Source organism: Bos indicus, chromosome 1, assembly GCF_029378745.1.
Source record: "Bos indicus isolate NIAB-ARS_2022 breed Sahiwal x Tharparkar chromosome 1, NIAB-ARS_B.indTharparkar_mat_pri_1.0, whole genome shotgun sequence".
In the NCBI taxonomy this organism is placed as follows: domain Eukaryota; kingdom Metazoa; phylum Chordata; class Mammalia; order Artiodactyla; family Bovidae; genus Bos; species Bos indicus.
Window position 1 is genome coordinate 157802092 of NC_091760.1, and position 21337 is coordinate 157823428.

The following is a 21337-nucleotide window of genomic DNA, read 5'->3' on the forward strand; positions in this document are numbered from 1 at the left end:
CAGTACTGGAGCACAAAGGGGTGGCCAGAAGCCACTTACAGGCTTGGAGCCTGGATCAGACCTCAGAGCCCAGTAGCCCTGTTTCCCAGCCCAAGCTCGCTCTGACCCACAGCTGAGGTGTGGGGGAGCAAGTTTGAAGAGATGGAAGTGGAAAAGGAAATCATAGTTTAATTATGTGGCAACAATAGGAGCCCAAGTCAGGGAGACAGTTAATGAGGAGCTGCGAGGTCAGCGTGTCCGAGGAGAGTGGGGCCAGGACAGTCAGAGCAAGAGTGGGCAGAGCATCCATGGCAGGAGTTCACTCACAGCAGAGGCTTGGTGACATCACCACTGCAGATGTGAAGGCAGAGCTTGGCCTGTCCAGAAGGGAAGGTCTTTATTTATGAAATAATTGCCTGGTGGCACAGTAACCATAATTCCCCACGACAACCTCCAGTGAAGTAGCAACGTTTCTCTGTCCTGCAAATGTGACCTCAGAGGAAGAGTCCAAACTAGCAAAATTTCACACTGCGAGAGAGATGCCCAGGGTGTGGGTCTGGGTTCTGACCCCGGGGTCTGGGTTCTCTCTTATCCTCCTACTTACTTATGAATGAGGACTCTCACTTACAGTGTGCCTGCAAAGGGAGACACTGTTTAGTTATTAAAGTGTGCTGCTTGAGGATGAATATCTTTTATCTAGAATATGCCTCAGCTGCTTCAAGGCAAGTGCTCAGTGCGGGTGTCATCTGGACCAAGACTTTTAAAACTAAGCAGAGAACAATACTACCTTTCCCATTTGGAGGGGCCACATGGCTATGTGAACTGGGCTTGGAGAATGAAAAGAACACTGTAGAGGATTAAGGAGCTAGGATTGGGTGGGAGAATTAGGGCAAATGAAAAATTTTGCCCATCCTTTCCTGGATATGCTGTTCATCAGGGACTAGAAGCATCTTCAGTGTCTCCAATTCACAGGTAGGTCAGTCCCTCTCTTATACCCACTGCTGCCAAGCAACACGTGGGTTTCATTAGCAAAGGGAACTGAAAGACAGAAAAACCGATCTGTGGGTTCCATGTTTATAGACTTTGAGTTCCCAGTGTTTTACTGGACAGTGGATGACCATCACACCCACAAGGGGAATTTGTCCTTATGTATATGCTTGTGTCACAGGAACGAGGTATGTTGAAAGATGTATTTTCAATTCCCAGGAGTGACCAGTTAAGGCTGATCTTGCCTTAGAGAGCTCAGACGAGAAGAGCAGGAGTCAGGAGTGCTTCTTAGGAAGCATCGTCTCTTTTGGTTGGTGTGTTCTCTTCCTAACGTGTCCTTTTTCCCCAGGGCCTGCTAATCTCTCTCCTGTATCTTGCCTCACACATCTGCTCAGTCACTCATGGCCTTCCCTGAGCCCTCATCCATCTCAAGATACACTCTTTTCATAAGGAATTCTTAGTGGCCATTTCTGAGCAGAATGATTTATCTGCAGAAGTCTAAGTTTTCCTCTGCTTTGGGCAAGTTGGAGTTCATTTGCTGATTCAAACTAGGCTGTATTCATATTTTGATAGTTTGGCAAGCTTTGTTGTTAGTCGCCAAGTTGTGTCAAGACTCTTTGGGACCCCATGGACTGCAGCATGCCAGGTTTCCCTGCCCCTCGCCATCTCCTGGAGTTGGCCCAAGTTCACGTCCATTGAATCGGTAAGCTACCCCCTGCCTAAAGCTATTCTCATCCACAACCAGGAGGTGGGCTTTTCACTCAGCTTTAAACAGGACTTTACACTACATTACTTTTTATGCATGTGAAGAGATGAATATGGTTTTCCTCTTTCCATGTCACTGATGACTGATTAATGCATTTTATTTGACATGTAAATTAACTTTCCTACTTGACCAATTTTTCATGTAACTTCACATACTGTTTTATATTCTGTAGTTTTATTGTGCACACACACATACAGACATACATGAACACGTGCACTCTGATTCATCTTAGTTATATTTTTTATACAATACAATAAAATACAAATCTTTCCTTCATCTTATCTCCCTTTATTTTGGAATGCTTCCTCTATTTGATCACTATAAGGTATTTTCTGCACTTTAGTCCAGGTGTTATATTGTATGGCATATTTATAAATGTTACATATCCTCTTGATGAACTCAGTTTTTAATTAGTTCGTCTGATGTAAACATGGCTACCTCTGTTCTTATGATTTCCATTTATGTGGAGTACGTTTTCCATCCCTTCGAGTCCATATGTATGTCCCAGAAAAACATGGGATAAACTGATTACAAACATCTGTGTTTTCAGTTTTGCCACCTGTGACACATAGGTAATAGACATGTTTAAATGGGTACCAAGGCCCAGGCCTTCTCGTTACCCTGGCGGAAGGAAGCTCCACCTTCCCCTCTCTGAGCCTTCTGTTTGTGTATGGGAGGGGCTGAACTCCTGGGTCTCACTCTCAGTTGGGGATCTGTGGATTCATGGCTGTTGACAGGGCAATATGGGCAAGATCAGGGGACCATGGCTGCTTCTGCTCTCCCTGCTTTCTGGGTGTTTCATGCATCACTAGGAGGGGCAGCACTTTTCTCATTACATGTATGTCAGGCATTCCAGAAGGGGATACTCCAAATGCCTTCCATATTTTTCATGTCCTAGTTTGTTTCCACTAGCAGTCACCTGACACCGAATCTTCAGATGCGTGCCAGGAGTGGTGCTAAGGTAAACAAGTACAGTGATTACAGGTCCAGTTTCTCCCCTCTGTGGTTTACTTAAAGGATAACATAACCAAAGGTATTTCTACACTAATTACAGATATATTATTGGAATTTCTCTGAAATGTGATTTATCCATTTAACAGTTACAGCTGAGGATGAAGATTCCTCCACATTCATTCCATTTGCAGTTTGTTATCCCACGAGTCCACTGCTAAAGGTTTTGTTACACAGGTGACATACATATGGATTCTGTCTACTGTGAATTAACTTTAGTTAATTAATAAGGATGAATAAAGACTCTTACACATTGAAAATAAACATAGTATTTCTTCATTGTGTGAGTCCTCAAGAGTGTTTATACTTTGAAGGTATGGGTGGTGAATCTTCATTTATTACCTTTATAGCATGAGTTCTCTCGTGTTGTCTGAGGTTAAAATATTTACTGAATGCTTTTCCACATAGGTAACATTTATATGGTTTCTCTCCAGTGTGAATTCTCTTATGCAATCTAAAGTTATAACTCCTATTGAAGGCTTTACCACATATATTGCATTCATATGGTTTCTCACCTGTGTGAGTTCTTTCATGTCGTCTAAGGACAGAAGAGTGATTGAAGGTTTTCCCACATAGGTGACATTCATATGGTTTCTCTCCAGTGTGAGTTCTTTCGTGTCGCTTAAGGACAGAAGAATCAGTGAAGGCTTTCCAGCACAGGTGACATTCATATGGCTTCTCCCCAGTGTGAGTCCTCTCATGTCGTCTAAGGACAGAAGATTCAGTGAAGGCTTTTCCACATAGATGGCATTCATATGGCTTCTCTCCAGTGTGAGTTCTCTCATGTTTTCTAAGGTGAGAACAATGAGTAAAGGCCTTCCCACATAGATGACATCCATATGGTTTCTCTCCATTGTGAGTTCTCTCATGTTGTCTAAGGTAAGACGTTTTACTGAAAGTCTTCCCACACAGGTGGCATCCATATGGTTTCTCCCCAAAATGAGTTCTCTCATGTTTTCTAAGGTCAGAACAATGAGCAAAGGCTTTCCCACACAGATGACATTCATTTGGTTTCTCTTTGGTGTGAATCACCTCATGTCGCCTAAGATTATAACTTTTACTGAAGGCTTTGCCACACAGATGACATCCATATAATTTCTCTCCAGTGTGAATTCTTTCATGTTTTCTAAGGTCAGAACAATGAGTGAAGGATTTTCCACAAAGATGACATCCATGTGGTTTCACTCCAGTGTGAATCATCTCATGTCGTCTAAGGTTAGAACTTTTACTGAAGGCTTTCCTACATACATGACATTCAAATGTTTTCTCTCCAGTCTGAGTATTATTGTGTTGTCTATGGGCAGAACTTTGAATAAAGGTATTCCTTCTTTGATGACATTCATATGATTTACTTCTAGAATGAATCTGCTTCTGTATATTAAAGGATGGCAAGTAACTGATGGCTTTTCCAACATCTTGGCTAATAAAGGGTTTCTTTCCCACTTGAGGTATTACATACTGAGTCAATGGTAAGATTTCAGTAAATTTTTCTCTGAAGTTGTTGCATTCCAAAGGATCCTCTTGAGTGTGAGACCACTGCTTTTTGAAATGAAATGACAGATTGTTACAAATTTGCCCAATTTATTCATTCCTTCCTTTCTCTACATATAAATTCTAGGGTAATCATTCAGTGATGGACTCCAGTTAAAATTGCTTCTGTATTTTTAATATTTACATAAACATGAGCTATTACTCTCTTGCAAGCATAGATTTACCTTTTGTAATATCCCAACTGCAGAGATACCTATTTAATTTTAAAGACATTATTATGTTTCAGTGTTTAGGAATATAATCCATAATTACATAACTGTCTGTTTATAAGACTATAAACTGTTTATAGTTCTGACTATTGGTTAATCTTTTCTTCCTTAAAACCAGACTAACTAAAATTTTCTCCTGTGGAAGTCCATGATCCCAACTTTAGTTAAACCAGGTACGTATGCCAAATTTCCAACTTATTCAAGTCCCAGGTCTTCATCTGGAGGAACATATTTACACTTGTGAAGCTTACCATTGCACTAATTAGAGGTGCGTCCTTCTTGCAGATATGTTGCATAGATAACATTTCCTGTTTTTTTGGATCATCTTCTCTATCTGAAATGACTAGAAAAAAAATAAATTACTATAATGATATCAGTGGAAGTAAAATGTTGAAGTGACTCAATGCTCATTTGTGTCTGTTTCAAATACTAACACACAGATGGGAAAGAATGTCAAATTAGGGAATACTGTAAAGAGAGAAGAAACACATGTAACAACTGTCATTCTCAGGACTGAATTATGAGGAAGATAAAATGAATATGGCAAGTTGGGGAAGAAAAGAGAAGATCCTATTCATAGAACAGGACCACGAAAAGGGATGTTTTGTGAATGTTTATTAATTCCAGTGGGTACACAAATTTCACCTTGTGTAAAGCCAAGGACAATGGCAGAAAGCCTTGTGAATAGAAAATTGATGCCTTCAATGTATGATAACATCTGAAAAATGCTTCCCCATGACACTGTCTAAATTTTAAAACCAGCCTACAATGCGGGAGACCCCAGTTCGATCCTTGGGTCAGAAAGATCCCCTGAAGAAGGGACAGGCTACCCAACAGTTTTCTTGGGCTTCCCTGGTGGCTCAGACAGTAAAGAATTCACCTGCAATGTGGAAGACCTGGGTTCGAAAGATTCCCTGGAGAAGGGATCGGCTACCCACTCCAGTATTCTTGCCTGGAGAATTCCATGGACAGAGGAGCTTGGCAGGCTACAGTCCATGGGGTCACAAAGAGTCAGACACGACTGAGCAACTTTCACTTGATTTCTTAGGGCCTATTCACTCACTGACCAGGCTCCTCCTCCTATTGAAGTACAGGTTCTTGGAACTCACCTGGACTCTGACCTTGCAGGAAGCCTAACCCTTCTCTTGAAAGTTGCTCTCCTTGCTCCAAATGGGAAATCACATCTGATTTGTAAAGCTGATTACCTGTTTGTAGGAGAAAGATATGTGGATTTTGAGTTCCATGCTCATAACAGTGCATGATCACAGAGCAGACTAATGAGGAAGAATACAGTAACCTCTAAAGGTCAGAACAGAGAAGAGTATGTTGAAAACAACATGTACAGGCTTTGACTGGCAAAATGATAACACTTCAACTTGTTCCCAAAGACATTAATGACCTATCACCACTAATGCCCATGCCCAAGTTCAAAGACAGATTATGGAATCTGCAATATTTTCATTTCACAGTGCTTTAATACTATATATCCAAAGAATCCAATACATACAACTTCCACCAGAAAAATCTAAGTTCTATGTGGAAAACAATATATCTATTATTTTTAACACTGTGATCTGATCAAACCACAGTCCTTGCTGTAAAATAAATTTTAAGAAATCACATTTATTTACCCATACAAAAATAGTGAGTTCCCACCATTGCTTGAGCATCAGAGACTGAGTAGCAACGAAGACTCAAAGTTGTGTAAGGAAGATTACATTGTAGTGGGATTGACAAACTATACATAAGTAGTGAAATGAGTGAAAGTCACTCAGTCGTGTGGAGAAGGCACTGGCACCCCACTCCAGTGCTCTTGCCTGGAAAATCCCCTGGATGGAGGAGCCTGGTGGGCTGCAGTTCATGGGGTTGCTAAGAGTCAGACACGACTGAGTGACTTCCCTTTCACTTTTCACTTTCATGCACTGGAGAAGGAAATGGCAACCCACTCCAGTGTTCTTGCCTGGAGAATCCCAGGGATGGGGGAGCCTGGTGGGTTGCCGTCTATGGGGTCGCACAGAGTCAGACACAACTGAAGCGACTTAGCAGCAGCAGCAGCACTCAGTCATGTCTGACTCTTTGTGACCCCATGGACTATACAGTACATAGAATTCTCCAGGCCAGAATACTGGAGTGGGTAGCCTTTCTCTTCTCCAGGGGATATTCCCAACTCAGGGATCAAACCAGGTCTCCTGCATTTCAGGTGGATTATTTACCAGGGGAGCCACCAGGGAAGCCCCCAAAAATATAGAAATTAAAGAAAATTTTGATAAGGTAGTTCCAAGAGTTATGATAAAGAGTCAAAACAGAATCTGGAGTGAGAAATGGGAAAGTTTTCCTCCATCCTTGTTGAATGAATACATACACCAGTCATTAAAGAGTAACTGACTAACCAACTGAGACCAGATGACTGATGTTCTCCAGCATCACCTCTCTGAACAGCGTTCTCTGGGAGGTGTCCAGGAGGGCCCACTCTTCCTGGGTGAAGTCCACAGCTACATCTTGGAAGGTCACTGATTCCTAAAACATCACAGAAATCGTTTTAGACACGGCCATCTCTGCCAGGGGAGGACAGTACAGGTATAAGGCACTAAGGAAGTGGCAGGTGAGTGTACAGAATCTCAAACAGTACTTTGGGTCCAATCAAATCATTCTCATCGTTGACACAAACCTCTGACTTTCAGCAACCTACGAAGACACACACACTCTGAATACAGAAAACTTCATTATAAAAAGACAATACAAGTCTTTTGTTACTAATCTCCATGGTGTAACAAACCGTGGAGATTTCCCAATAGATTTATAATTACAACTTCCAAATCATGATTATAAAATTTCCACTTGAAAACTGAACAGTCTTCAATTCAATTTCAAGTAAATCTAAGAATCATCACAAGGGATGACGTATCCATGATATGCCCCTTTTAAAACATGACTGTGGTTAGATTATTGCTCTATATGGCCTCAGTTTCTTCCTCAGTGAAATGGTTTTTAATAATGTGTCATCAGTTCTGAAAGATCTAATGACTTAATGTGTGATGTGCTATCTAGCAGCCATTTCTTAAATATAACTTTTAGGTTTATTATTCAGGAAATGGTAGAGAATATTGAAGCAACATCTAGAATTCTGCCTAACTGATTAGCATTCATACAGGTCTTGGGATCAGCAGGTACCACCTTTCATCTTACAAAGCTGAGGTGTTTGCTATTAAGGGTAAATGAGTCAGCAGCTCACACCACAGGTCTGAGACTTCTGCAGGGAAGGACAGTCTTATCCCGACCTTCCTATGTCTGAGGTCTCCCTTTCCCAACTACCCTGGGATCTCCAAATATCAGTTATTATTGTCCTTTTGTTTCTTTGTCTTGTCTCTCTACTCAAGTACATCTGAAGCCACCTGATTGCTCTGGCCTCTTTCATTCACGGAAAACTTCCTCAGGGCTTAAAGTAGTACTCTACCTCCTATATTCTTTCTTCTGAATCACAGCTCAAATTAAGAAAACACTATTCTCTATACACTGTTTCCAGTTATGAAATGTGAAAAAGCAGAAATTACAAAGAGGGAAAAATTTATGACTTGGGACATTGGTAATAATGAAAATTTAGTTTTCTTTTTTAGAAGATTTTGAAAAGCACAAATATACTTTATCAAAATTTTAAGAAGTTTAAATTTGAAAAAATGTAAGTTAATGACTCCTCATTGCCTTCTCCTGCATAATCATTTGTTTTCTCTTAGCACTAGTCAGCACTCCCTCAGTACCTAACACTGGACTCACCAATGTCATCTGTGGAAACATCTGTCTCTCCAGTGGGTGGGTTGCAACGTTTTCCTTCTTACTCATCTCCATTGCCTGTATTCACCTCAATCCTAAGCCCATCACAGTTAATATAATGGTTAATGACAATCTTTTTTTTTTTTTTTTGCCAAGTGGGCCATGGGCTGCATGAAGAAAAGAAAACCTCTCTTATCTCTTCTTGAATACATGGCATTAATAAAGACTGGAATATCTTACTATAACGTTGGGAAGGAATGACCATTTGATGAGTCCTTGACCCAACATGACCATTCCAGAATTCCGGGGAACTTAACTGAAGCTCAGATCCTTGAACAACCTCTCAAGTGCGCTTAGAACATGTGTGCCTGTAGGAGAATTATGTCCATACACTGGCAATAGGGCTTCCCAGAAGGCTCAGTGGTGAAGAATCCGTTTGCTAATGAGGGAGACTCGGGTTGGACCCCTGGGTCAGGAGGATACCCTGGAGAAGGAAATGGCAACCCACTCCAGAATTCTTGCCTGGGAAATCCCATGGACAGAGGAGCCTGGTGGGCTACAGTCCATGGGGTTCCAAAGAGCCGGACAAATCTGAGCATATACCCCACCACCAGCAATGGCAATAGAGATTAGAAAGCAATTTCTACTGCCAATTTCAGTAGAAAGAGTAATTTCCTACCCACCTGAGATTCCATTGTAACTAGTTCAGCTGCCAACTGTCTTCTGGGTTTTCACTTACACACAGTCCAGGCAACAGGAAGCAGAGCTGAGGAAGAAGAAAAAAGTCGTGAGCCTCTCAGCTGTCTGCAACCTCCATATTCACTTGTCATGAAGCCCCAGCCCTTCACCTGGAAGTAGCTCCCAGGACAACCAAAAGAAACATGCAGTGTGCTCCACGCAAAATACGGGTAGAGCTCTCCTAGGATCAAAAGTAAGAAGGCATGGCTATTGTTCTTAGTAAAGAAGGCATAAAAGTGAACGTCACTCAGTCATGTTCGACTCTTTGCGACTCCATGGACTATACAGTCCATGGAATTCTCCAAGCCAGAATACTGGAGTGGGTAGCCTAGCCCTTCTCCAGCAGATTACCCTGACCCAGGAATCAAACAGGAGTCTCCTGCATTACAGGTGGATTCTTTACCAACTGAGCTATCAGGGAAGCCCAAAGAAGGTAGAAACACCCTCAGTTTAGAGTAGAATGTGGACACCACTGAGTTTGGTATGCTAATTCGCTCACGATGTTCAGAAGTGTCCAGTTCCCTCCTAACTCCAAATCACAGGGATCAATGACTCATGCCACGTGTGTCTCCACCTTGAGTAACAACCATGAACTTCTCAGGTTTAATTATTCTTACTTTGTGCACTGTTTCTCCAGCTCCATTCCACCCCTCTAGTTCCTTGAAACATCCCTGCTTTTCTCAGCCCCTCATACACTCATCTGGAATCACTGTCTCTTCCAAGAATTTCCAGTGACACTCACTTTTAGATTTCTTCTGCATTTAGTTGTGAACTAAGAGAATTAAGAATATATTTTGACAGGGTTAATTATTTTAGGTAATTTTATTTGGAGGAATCAACGGCACCTACTTGCAATGTGTGTGTGTGCTCAGTCATGTCCAATTCTTTGTGACTCCATGATCTGAAGCCTGCCAGGCTCCTCTGTCCATGAGATTCTCCAGGCAAGAATACTGGAGTGGGTTACCACTTCCTTCTACAGGGGACCTTCCTGACCCAGGGACTGAACCCAAATCTGCTGTGTCTTCTGCCTTGGCAGGCGGTTCTTTACCGCTGAGCCGCATGGGAAGTCAAGCTCTTTTGGGGAACATACTTTCCCTAACTTTCTCTTAGTCTACAGTCTTCAGAGTAATCTTGTCACTCTAACTCTGTATCACTTACCAAGGACTTCTCAAGTGATACTGTTGGAAGATCTCAAGACTCCACCCTACCTCCTTCATTTTTCTCTATTTATGTGCATTGCCCACGTATGCCTACATATTTACACAGTTACTTCGATTCCTTCCATTACTTTTTCTAAATTGAAAGTGACAAAACTCATGTTTGAATTCCATTTCTGGGCTTACCACTTTTTCCCCCCCAAAACTAATATATACTAGAAATGAACTACATCTCAGTACATCATCTCTCATTCTCCCCAAATATTACTCTTTACCTAGTCTCTAATCTTTTCAATTTCTCCACCAGACATCCAAAGGTAAACATTTCAGATGCTGTCTCAGAACATCACAAATACAGTTTAGCATTGGTATTACTTCTACACTGTTCACTAGCATCCTTCATTCCCACTCAAATACATAAACACAACTTGCTACCCCATACTTATTTCCTTCAATCTGTTTGAGTGTCAGGTCCTCAGAGATCCCTTCATTGAATTCCCACCAAAATGAATACTTCACTCTTGGTGAACATGGTCTCCAGTACTCACCAGAACTAAACAGACGGAAAACCCAGTAAAGCCAAATATTCACCGAGGACACTGCCACAACATTCCAGAGTTCAGAGCATCTTTCTCTTTCCAGAAAATGCATCATATTGATGAATTCTCTTTTGATGCTGTTGATAATCTCATCAGTGTTTTACTCCAAAGGACAGTATCTGACTAAGTGGGTCCCAATCAAGATAAAATCAGGAAATTAGGCAGACCCTGTAGATGAAATTAAGGACAACAAATTGTATTCTTAAGTTCTTGCGTCCTCTAAAAGTCTCAAAAGGAAACTTTATGCCTTTTCTCAGACTTCAGTGTTTTATGATTTTGGTTGTTCTGGGCAGCACTGAGAATCTGCAGCAAATGAATCCTTCCTCCTCTTTAGTTTTATTTGTAAGAGGATCTGTAATCTAACAACAATATTCACAGACTGAGGACAGAAGAGTGGTGACTCTGCATAAGTGTAAATATTTATGCTGAGTAAATCTCTATCCAAAGAAATATCTTTCATTTTTACTCCCAAGCAAGAAAAAGCTCAGTGTACGTCTCTTCAAGTCAGACCTAGTTGTTATCCTAATAACTGAAAAACTCTGCAGTCCACAAAATTTAAGGATTTCCAGAATAAATGATTAGTTTCAGGACTGATTTTTATTGTACACAGAATTTAATTTTTTAAATTGTAAAATAAAACATACACATAACATTTATCATCTTAGCCATTTTTAAGTGTGTAGTTCAGTGGTGTCAAATACATTCATAGTGTTGTGCAACCATCTTCAATGTTCTTCATCTTGTAAAACTGAAACTCTGCACCCACTAAACAACCAGTCCCCATTCCCCTCTCCTCCCAATGCCTGGAAACCACCAGGCTGTGCCAAAATAGAAGTAAGAAACCACCAGGCTGTGCCAAAATAGAAGTAAGAAGTATCCTAGAAATCAGTGCAGGTGCTTGAGTCAGAACCCAGAAAAGAGAGGAAAAAGATGAAATTCAAAAATGGTATCAAGGAGCTGAAATTGTAATGATTTTTGGAAGATATGATTTCAAACTAAAAAAATATATATAAGAATCCATTTTAACTATCATACCTAATAATACTTTTTAAAGTGGACAAATCCAACCCTAATGTACTAAAATCAATGTTTCCTATTTAGTAACAATAGTTTAAAACCTAAGTAAACACATGAAAGCCAGTCTGTATGTATAATAGCCAAATATTATGACTCTAACTTCAAATAAATTTGCAAACTCATGCAAAGAAATTTTAAAACTTTTTAAGGACATAAATGTGACATGAACAAAGTCTGCCAAACCAAATTCTTAGACTAGAGGACATGGTGACAAAAAAAATCTGTGACTGCAGAAATGTGGTGCAACTCAAATTTAAAAGTCATATGCAGAATCTGAAAAATAACGTGTATATATATGTATAACTGAACCAATTTGCTGTACATATAAAACAAAATTGTAAATCAAGTATACCCTCCAAAAATCATATGCAATATTTCACATAAAAAATGAGAAACATCCGAAAAGTTGATTTTTGTCTCAGTTTTGATTTGGGATGAGGATATAGCCAAAATAACTGTGAAAAGAAAAAAAAAAAAAACAAAAAACACCTGGAGATCAGTCAAGTTACATTTGAACCTATATTATTTGAAACTTTAAAATAGCTCAAATTAAATAGTTGAAATAAACAATATTAAACAATATATTAGGACTAAATGAACGTAATATTTTATACTATGAAACAGGTGACACCTTACGAAGGGAAAAAAAGCAAAGGCCATGATTTGGTTTCATTGCATCAACATTATCAAAGTGTCTGTGTGTATGTAACTAAACCATAAATTAGAAAAATAAGTAGGAAAATTCATTCTATATATACATGTCTATAAAGAATAACCTTTACTCAGTCTCTTAAATCATTAGTAAAATGGAAATTAGGAACAAAGAGTTGTCATTTTATCCAAATCTACAATTATACACACATATTTAAATGAATCCTGGTTAAGGCACGAGGGGACAGACAGACGAGGATTTCTTGGCAACTGTGTACTTCGTGTAGAGAACGGTGCCAAAACCTGTTACAAAATGAAATGTGCCATCTATTGGCTCAGCAACAAAACCACAACTTACCCAAAGAGGAGGAACACTCAGTATCTGCAGACAAGTCAATTCTTTACAAATCCATGAACACCAACATCTCCCTGGGACAGGTGTGCTGTGAACAATGTTAAAATCCTCTTACTATCAGACATTTTGGGTTGATTGCATTTTTAAACAATTACAGAATAAAATATACTACATGATGTGGATGAAATGCCACCTTAATTTGTCATGGCTAAGTCTCTAATTACAGGCCAAATAAAAAGATTTATGTTGTTAAGCTTTAGCTACATTGTACAACCAGGTAGAACACTTTTCCCCTCTCCACAACTTTCTTTCATCTTGGTCTACATCCACCTCTTGTGCCTATGCAGTCCCAACTGGCAATCTTATTGACTGCATGGTGTCCAGTTCCTGTCTCTAGTCAATGTCTGGGCATGCAGCATTGCTCATGATGATCCCCCAAATGGAACCACGTCCCAAGTTCCATGTCACTGGGTGACAGTGAGATAGAATTGGTCTGGAGATAGGAGAGGCCATAGATGAGTGAGAAAACGTCTTAGGCAGGACATCTGAGAGTCAGATTTTAGCAAGTCCTGAGAACAGCATTACAGGAAAGAGAGGGCAGATCAAGCAACAGATAATATGAGCTTTCCCAAATAAAGATTTACTCCTGACTCCTCATCTTTCCCCTACTCTGAGTGTCTTGCTCAGGCCAGAAGTCACTCTTTAGTGTTGGGAAGTGCCATTCATGTCTTCAAATAACTTCTCCCCTTTCTGGCCACAACCACACATGTAGGGGAGAAATTAAACATTTGGAAAAAATGGTCCTCTGCATCTGCTGAACTATTAGGGAACAGGGCCAATAAACTCCTACATGGGCATCAACAGCTAAGTTTCTCTGCCCCTCTATGCTGTAAAGCCCACACATCACACAGCAGATATGGGAAGGCAAGTTGGTACAACCCTCCCTTTCAAGTCAATCCTCACAGTGTCTTCCAGCACCTGCTGAGCACAGCATCACCAGATAAGGATGGGAAGAGGTCTCCTCCTCTCCTGTTGCTGAGCTTCCTAGGCTCTTTTTCACTCTCTAACATCCAAAGTGGATCACCCTTTCTCCTCCAACTTCCCTTTCCTGAACCAAGTGCCACATCCTCCTTGGAGAAATACCTCTGTTTTGTGCTTAAACACTCTTGATCTTTCCCTACCAGTTGCCTTTTGACTATGCGAGAATGTATCCTGGGGCATGTGGAAAGACACATGAACAGGAAAGAGGAACCATGACTGGCCTCACAGGCACCAGGTGGTCCAGGATCATTCTCACTCCTGCCCCTAAAGATTCCAGATCTCATTTCATTTTCCTGAGCAAGGGCAAGTTGTCTTTCATGGTTGTAATCATCTTGATTAAAACCATTTAATTTCTATTTTCCACAATAGATATCAAAATATACAATTCTATGACTATATAAAAAGTATAACATTAAGAACACTTTTAAATAACGGCATTGGGAAACACCAACGTTCAGGTATGGAAACAGCTCTGAGTAATGTACTCATCATGAACAAATGAGATCTGTGAGAACAAGTTCTAGAATCATCCAGCCTATCATTCAATATTTGCAAAACAAACAAAAAAATTAAAGAAATTTGAAGAGAGCATATACTTAGTTGAAAACTGTAGATCACAGACCAATAAATTAAAAACTCACATACAGAAGAAAGAATGCTGTTGAACACTGGACCACTAGTTTAAACTACCTGGTACTGACTTTTAAGACAAAAATCATTAATATCCCTACCAACTGCACACGAAATAGTGTACAAATTATTTACTAAGCACCAGAGAATACTTTTAGTACACAATAATGACAAGAAAAGGACCAAGGTCTCATGATTTGAATCTGACACAATACACTTAAAGTAATTTGGAAAATTTTAGAGGATGAGATGGTTGGATGGCATCACCGACTCAATGGACATGAGTTTGAGCACATGCAGTCCATGGGGTCCAAAGAGTCCGAGACGACTTAGCAACTGACCTGAACTGAACTGAATGAATTTGGAATCTATCCTTCTACTTTCCCCAACTGCTACTGCGGGTGAAAGTCCCCGCCTCCATTCTGTCCTTGGCCATCTCCGTATTGATCTCCTTTTTGTCTGTTTTCATGTACCATAATGCCTCTTATGGCTTCCCTGGTGGCTTAGCTGGTAAAGAATCTGCTTGCAATGCGGGAGACTTGGGTTCGATCCCTGGGTTGGGAAGATCCCCTGGAGAAGGGAAAGGTTACCCACTCCAGTATTCTGGCCTGGAGAATCCCCTAGACTGTAGTCCATGGGGTCGCCAAGAGTCGGACACGACTGAGCGACTTTCACACCTCACACACAATGCTACTTATTCAGTCACTTTCCTTTTTTACCGGTATTTTGTCTCTCCAGTCCCACTGCACCCACCTCCCTCCCTCCTCTATTTTGCTTTTCAAGTCCTCACTCTCCTTTACTCCTTCCTTCAGTCTCGGCCTGCCCGCCCCACTCGACACCCATGGAATGGAGCAAAGATGCTCTGCCCAGGAGGACACTGTCCCATGAGGGAGCGGTACCCGTGCCGGCAAAGGATAGGACTTGGGACAGAAGGTCACGGGGCGTCACTGGACAGGGCCGATACCCTTCCCCAGGGGGCTCAGGGGCCTTACTGAGGCGGTGACCGCCGAGGGGAGCGAGCGGCGGGGCCGGGCCGCTTCTGGAGAAGACGGGGGTCTGCGGATTCCTGGAGCCGCCGGAGGGCGCGGAGTCCCGTGCGGCCCCGAGAGGCACAGAGGGCGAGAGCGCACGTTGCGAGTGGGGACCTGACACGGGGCGGGACCCCGTGAAGAGACCATAGGCCGGAAGGTCGGACCAGGATGGCCTCGGATCCGGAAACGGATGCGACTCGAACCTGGCAGCGGAGCTCCCGGCTTCGCGAGTGTCAGGGAGCCCCGGGCCAGCGGCGCGAGAGCGGGTCTGTGACGTCGGCAGGGACTCGGGCCCCGGTGTGAAGGAAGGGGTGGGGCGGGGCCGAGGAGCGCGAGAAGTGCCCAGGACAGCACTCTCCGAGAGGCCCTGTGCTCCCGACACCCGCTTCCGGGTAAGGGGGGGCGTGGCCGTAGGGGGCGGTGGGGCCGGGGTTGGGCGGAGCCTCGGAAGGCCTCGCCCAGGATGGGCGTGTCCTGAGCGCGGTGGGCGGCTGGAGCGGTGTGGGGCGTGTCCTCTCGGTGGACATTGTGGGCGCGGCCGGAGACTCCCCCCGCCCTGCCCTCCGCGGGTTCCCGCCGGGCCGGTGCGGGCTCACACATCTCAGTCTCAGCCTTTGGCTGTGCGGGCGCTGGGGCTGCTTCCTCCTGGCTTCGGGATAAGTGTTTCGAGCAACTCCAGGTCGGAGCTGACAGTTGTGAGGCCTTTCCTAGTGAATTCTGGGATGTTTCCCTGTTACCGTGTGGAAAACGGGTTAAGTTGAAATCACCTCTCGCTCCTGGAGACTCCTGTCAGGACTCGGCCTCCGGCGGGAACGTGGCTGGGCCCAGCTGGGCCCTGCGGTTCCTGCCCTCCCTGCGCTGGAAGTGGTCTGCGCTGGCGATGGAAACCAAAAAGAACAGGATTTCCCTTTCTGTCCCCATTCACCAGGGAGGCAGCACGAGCCCTGAGCTCACCACGGGGGACTTCATGTCATGTCCATGACAGTGTGGACAATCTCCTAATTCAAGTCATTGATTTATAAATACATTGTATTTTCACATTGACCTTATCTATATTCCCACGGCTATCTGAAATAATGTTCAGTTTAGTCGCTCAGTTGTGTCCGACTCTTTGCGACCCCATGGACTGCAGCAGTCCAGGCTTCCCTGTCCATCACCGACTCTGGGAGCTTGCTCAAACTCTTGTTTATTGAGTCGGTGATGCCATCCAACCATCTCATCCTTTGTCGTCCCCTTCTCCTGCCTTCAATCTTTCCCAGGATCAGGGTCTTTTCCAGTGAGTCGGTTCTTTGCATCAGGTGACCAAAGTATTGGAGCTTCAGCTTCAACATCAGTCCTTCCAATGAATATTCAGGACTGATTTCCTTTAGGATTGATTGGATCTCCTTGTTGTCCAAGGGACTTTCAAGAGTCTTCTCCAACACCGCAGTTCAAAAATATCAATTCTTCGGTGCTCAGCTTTCTTTATGGTCCAACTCTCACATCCATACATGACCACTGGATAAACCATAGCTTTGACTAGATGGACCTTTCTTTGTTGGAAACGTCGGAAAATAATGTTGTCAGAAAAAGTTGTCAGGAAATAGTGTTAAAGAAGAAACATCAGTGACATTTGTTAAAGCTGATAAAATAAAATTTGTAAACATAAAATTCTCTGTGTTTGTTTGGGCCTTCTCCCTCCATAATGTGCCTGTGAATTTGCATGCACATTAGCCAGAGCTCCTCAAAGATAGGAGTGCGTGCTCAACCACAATATTGCTTTTTTCCCTTTTCTTCTGAAGCTAGCAATTATTATTAAGTCACTAAGTTGGACTTTCCTGATGGCTCAGACGGTAAAAGATTTGCCTACAATGCGGGAGACCCAGGTTTGATCCCTAGGTCAGGAAGATCCCCTGGAGAAGGAAATGGCAACCCAGTCCAGTATTCTTGCCTGGAAAGTCCCATGGATGGAGGAACCTGGGAGGCTACAGTCCTTGGGGTTGCAAAGAGTCGGACGCGACTGAGCGACTTCACTTTCACTTTCAGTCACTAAGTCATGTCTAACTGTGACCCCGTGGACTGCAGCACCCCAGGCTTCCTTGTCCTACACTATCTCCTTGAGTTTGCTCAAACTCATGTCCATTGAGTCAGTGATGCTATCCAACCATCTAGTCCTGTGATGCTTGCGTCTCCTTCTGCCCTCAGTGTTTCCCAGCATCAGGGTCCTCTCCAAGGAGTCGGCTCTTGGAATCAGATGGCCAGCTTCAGCATCAGTCCTTCCAATGAATATTTAAGGGTTGATTTAACTTTAAATTAATTAATTATTAACAAATTATTATACTTTATATTAATATAAATTAAAAATATATTATATATTAATATAAATATAAATTAATATATATTAAAAGTAATTATAAATTATTAATTATTTAATAAATTATTAATTAATTTAATTTTATTAAATTAAATTTATTCTATTTAAAAGAATAGTGTTCTTTTCTGGCTCTGTAGGGGGCGATGATGAGTTGCTGCTTGCTATGTTTGAGTTTACCTGGCTAGGTATCTTTGGTGAACTTTCTGTAAAATATCAGTGTATCATTTTGAGGCATGATCCTTTGTCTCAAAAATGTATATGACTATGCCCTCAATTTCTAACAGGCAGAACAGGCTCAGAGCTTCTGAGAATCTGCTTCCCAGTTTATAATCTTTAGTATGACTCCAATAAAAATTCCCTCTTTTCTTCTTAATTCTTAATTGAATTTTCCTCAACAAAGCACAGTAAAGAAGATTTTATTTTGGGGTGGGCTCTGTCAACACTTGTAAAGGAACCAGTACAGTGGGATTTTGTATTGGGTGAGAGAGATTGGGCTGAATAGAATGGGAAAGATCAGGAGATGACTGTGGCTCAGATCATGAACTCCTTATTGCAAAATTCAAACTTAAATTGAAGAAAGTAGGGAAAACCACTAGACCGTTCAGGTATGACCTAAATCAAATCCCTTACAATTATACAGTGGAAGTGACAAATAAATTCTAGGGATTAGATCTGATAGACTAAGTGCCTGAAGAACTGTGGATGGAGGTTTGTGACTTTGTACAGGAGGCAGGGATCAAGACCATCCCCAAGAAAAAGAAATGCAAAAAGGCAAAATGGTTGTATGAGGAGGCCTTACAAATCGCTGTGAAAAGAAGAGAAGCAAAAGGCAAAAGAGAAAAGGAAAGATATACCCATTTAAATGCAGAGTTCCAAAGAATAGCAAGGAGAGATAAGAAAGCCTTCCTCAGTGGTCAATGCAAAGAAATAGAGGAAAATGATAGAATGGAAAAGATTATAGATCTCTGCAAGAAAATTAGAGATACCAAGGGAACATTTCATGCAAAGATAGGCACAATAAAGGACAGAAATTGTATGGACCTAACAGAAGCAGAAGATATTAAGAAGAGGTGGCAAGAATATATGGAAGAACTGTACAAAAAAAGATCTTCATGACCTAGATAATCATGATGGTGTGATCACTCACCTAAAGCCAGACATCCTGGATGTGAAGTCAAGTGGGCCTTAGGAAGCATCACTATGAACAAAGCTAAGTGGAGGTGATGGAATTCCAGTTGAGCTATTTCAAATCCTGAAAGAGGAAGCTGTGAAAGTGCTGCACTCAATATGCCAGCATATTGGGAAAACTCAGCAGTGGCCACAGGACTGGAAAAGGTCAGTTTTCATTCCAATCCCAAAGAAAGGCAATGCCAAAGAAAGCTCAAACTACTACACAATTGCACTCATCTCACATGCTAGCAAAGTAATGCTCAAAATTCTCCAAGCCAGGCTTCAACAATACCTAAATCATGAACTTCCAGATGTTCAAGCTGGTTTTAGAAAAGGCAGAGGAACCAGATATCAAATTGCCAACATCAGCTGGCTCATGTAAAAAGCAAGAGAGTTCCAGAAAAACATCTATTTCTGCTTTATTGACTATGCCAAAGCCTTTGACTGTATGGATCACAATAAACTGTGGAAAATTCAAGAGATGGGAATACCAGACCACCTGACCTGCCTCTTGAGAAATCTGTATGCAGGTCAGGAAGCAACAGTTAGAACTGGATATGCAACAACAGATTGGTCCCAAATAGGAAAAGGAGTACGTCAAGGCTGTATATTATCACCCTGCTTATTTAACTTCTATGCAGAGTACATCATGAGAAACGCTGGGCTGGATGAAGCACAAGCTGGAATCAAGATTGCTGGGAGAAATATAAATAACCTCAGATATGCAGGTGACACCACCCTTATGGCAGAAAGTGAAGAGGAACTAAAAAGCCTCTTGATGAAAGTGAAAGTGGAGAGTGAAAAAGTTGGCTTAAAGCTCAACATTCAGAAAATGAAGATCATGGCATCCGGTCCCATCACTTTATGGCAAATAGATGGAGAAACAGTGGAAACAGTGGCCGACTTTATTTTTGGGGGCTCCAAAATCACTGCAGATGGTGACTGTAGCCATGAAATAAAAAGACACTTACTCCTTGGAAGAAAAGTTTATGACCAACCTAGACAGCATATTAAAAAGAAGACACATTACTTTGCCAACAAAGGTCCGTCTAGTCAAGGCTATGGTTTTTCCAGTGGTCATGTGTGGATGTGAGTGTTGAACTATAAAGAAAGCTGAGTGCCAAAGAATTGATGCTTTTGAACTGTGGTGTTGGAGAAGACTCTTGAGAGTCCCTTGGACTGCAAGGAGATCCAACCAATTCTAAAGGAAATCAGTCCTGAAATATTCATTGGAAGGACTGATGCTGGAGCTGAAATTCCAATACTTTGGGCACCTGATAGGAAGAGCTGACTCATTGGAAAAGACCCTGATGCTGGGAAAGATTGAAGGCGGGAGGAGAAGGGGATGATAGAGGATGAGATGGTTGGATGGCATCACTGACTCAATGGACGTGAGTTTGAACAAGCTCTGGGAGATGGTGATGGCCAGGGACAACTGGGGTGCTGCAGTCCATGGGGTCACAAAGAGTCAGACATGACTGATTGACTGAACTATTTCCATATATGAAAATCAAAATTTCTATGTTTCCTATATGAAAATATGGGTGTATATTTCCATTCAAGAAAATCAGATTTTTGTATTTTCTATGTGAAATATGGGTGTGTATCTCCGTATGTGGAAATTTTATTTTCTATATTTCCTTTATGAAAATAGGAGTTCAGATTTTAGTTTAGCTCTTGATAGTTTTTTTTTCTCTCCTGCAGATTCTGTCCCTTATAGAGGCTGTTGCCAATGTACATTCCCACTGACAGTGTGCGTGTGTTCCCTTTCCTCCAGGCTCTTTCCTGCCTTTATTGTTTGTGAACTTGTGAGGATGTCCATTTTGAATGGTGGGATTTGATTTCTCGTTGTCATTTTGTTCGGCATTCCTGCAGCAATTAGGAATGCTGAGCATCATGTCCCATGAGGCTGTGTGGTATTTTACTTAATTTCTTTTTAAAGAGTGTGAGAAAAATTTACTAGTGTGTCATGGTCTTTGTAGACCGGGACCTGGGGACTGGAGTTGATGAGAAGAGGGACACAGGGGACCCAAGTCTCAAGTGAAACAAGGGTGGTTTATTTGCAGAAATGCATGTTTATATATCTTCATACAAGACAGCTTTAGGCAGTAAAAAAAAAAAAATGGAGCAAAAACAACGCCAAGCAAATAACAATCTTCAAAGGGCCAGAAAGCATTCAATATCTTGAGTAAGAGGGGCATAACTGAATAGATTAAATTTAAGTAAGGTCAGTGAAGGGAGTCACTGAAGGGTCACTGAAGGGT

At 41.9% G+C, this 21337-nt stretch overlaps 1 protein-coding gene and 1 long non-coding RNA gene across 6 annotated transcripts in view; one reads left to right on the forward strand and one right to left on the reverse strand.

Moving 5' to 3' along the window:
- Positions 1 to 1949: 1949 nt before the first annotated feature.
- Positions 1950 to 15913, reverse strand: LOC139176023 (zinc finger protein 596-like). Of its 5 annotated transcripts, none has more exons than XM_019964777.2 (8): positions 15512 to 15913; positions 12852 to 12936; positions 10715 to 10933; positions 8955 to 9037; positions 6894 to 7020; positions 5613 to 5708; positions 4755 to 4846; positions 1950 to 4279 (listed from the first exon to the last, which is right to left on the reverse strand). In XM_019964777.2, the coding sequence occupies exons 4-8, from the start codon at positions 8964 to 8966 to the stop codon at positions 3035 to 3037; spliced, it is 1572 nt and encodes a 523-aa protein (XP_019820336.1). In that variant the 5' UTR covers positions 8967 to 9037; positions 10715 to 10933; positions 12852 to 12936; positions 15512 to 15913; the 3' UTR covers positions 1950 to 3034. The 5 variants fall into 5 exon arrangements, with proteins under 5 accessions (XP_019820336.1, XP_019820317.1, XP_070653466.1 ...); XM_019964758.2 differs by having other exon boundaries at positions 1950 to 4282; XM_070797365.1 differs by lacking the exons at positions 10715 to 10933; positions 12852 to 12936 and having other exon boundaries at positions 1950 to 4282.
- The window catches only part of LOC139185235 (uncharacterized), a 55172-nt gene continuing 49645 nt past the window's right edge, over positions 15811 to 21337 (forward strand). Inside the window, exon 1 of the long non-coding RNA XR_011568819.1 lies at positions 15811 to 15942. This is a non-coding gene — a long non-coding RNA (uncharacterized lncRNA). The remainder of the gene's footprint in view (positions 15943 to 21337) is intronic.

Excerpts from the sequence above, each read along its gene's own strand:
- LOC139176023 (XM_019964740.2), bottom strand. The coding sequence starts at position 8,346 with ATGGAGATGAGTAAGAAGGAAAACGTTGCAACCCACCCACTGGAGAGA. Across the intron at positions 7,021-8,274 it reads TGTTTCCACAGATGACATTG|GAATCAGTGACCTTCCAAGA; the intron begins GTGAGTCCAGTG and ends GTGATGTTTTAG. Across the intron at positions 4,283-4,754 it reads CACCTCTAATTAGTGCAATG|CAGTGGTCTCACACTCAAGA; the intron begins GTAAGCTTCACA and ends CATTTCAAAAAG.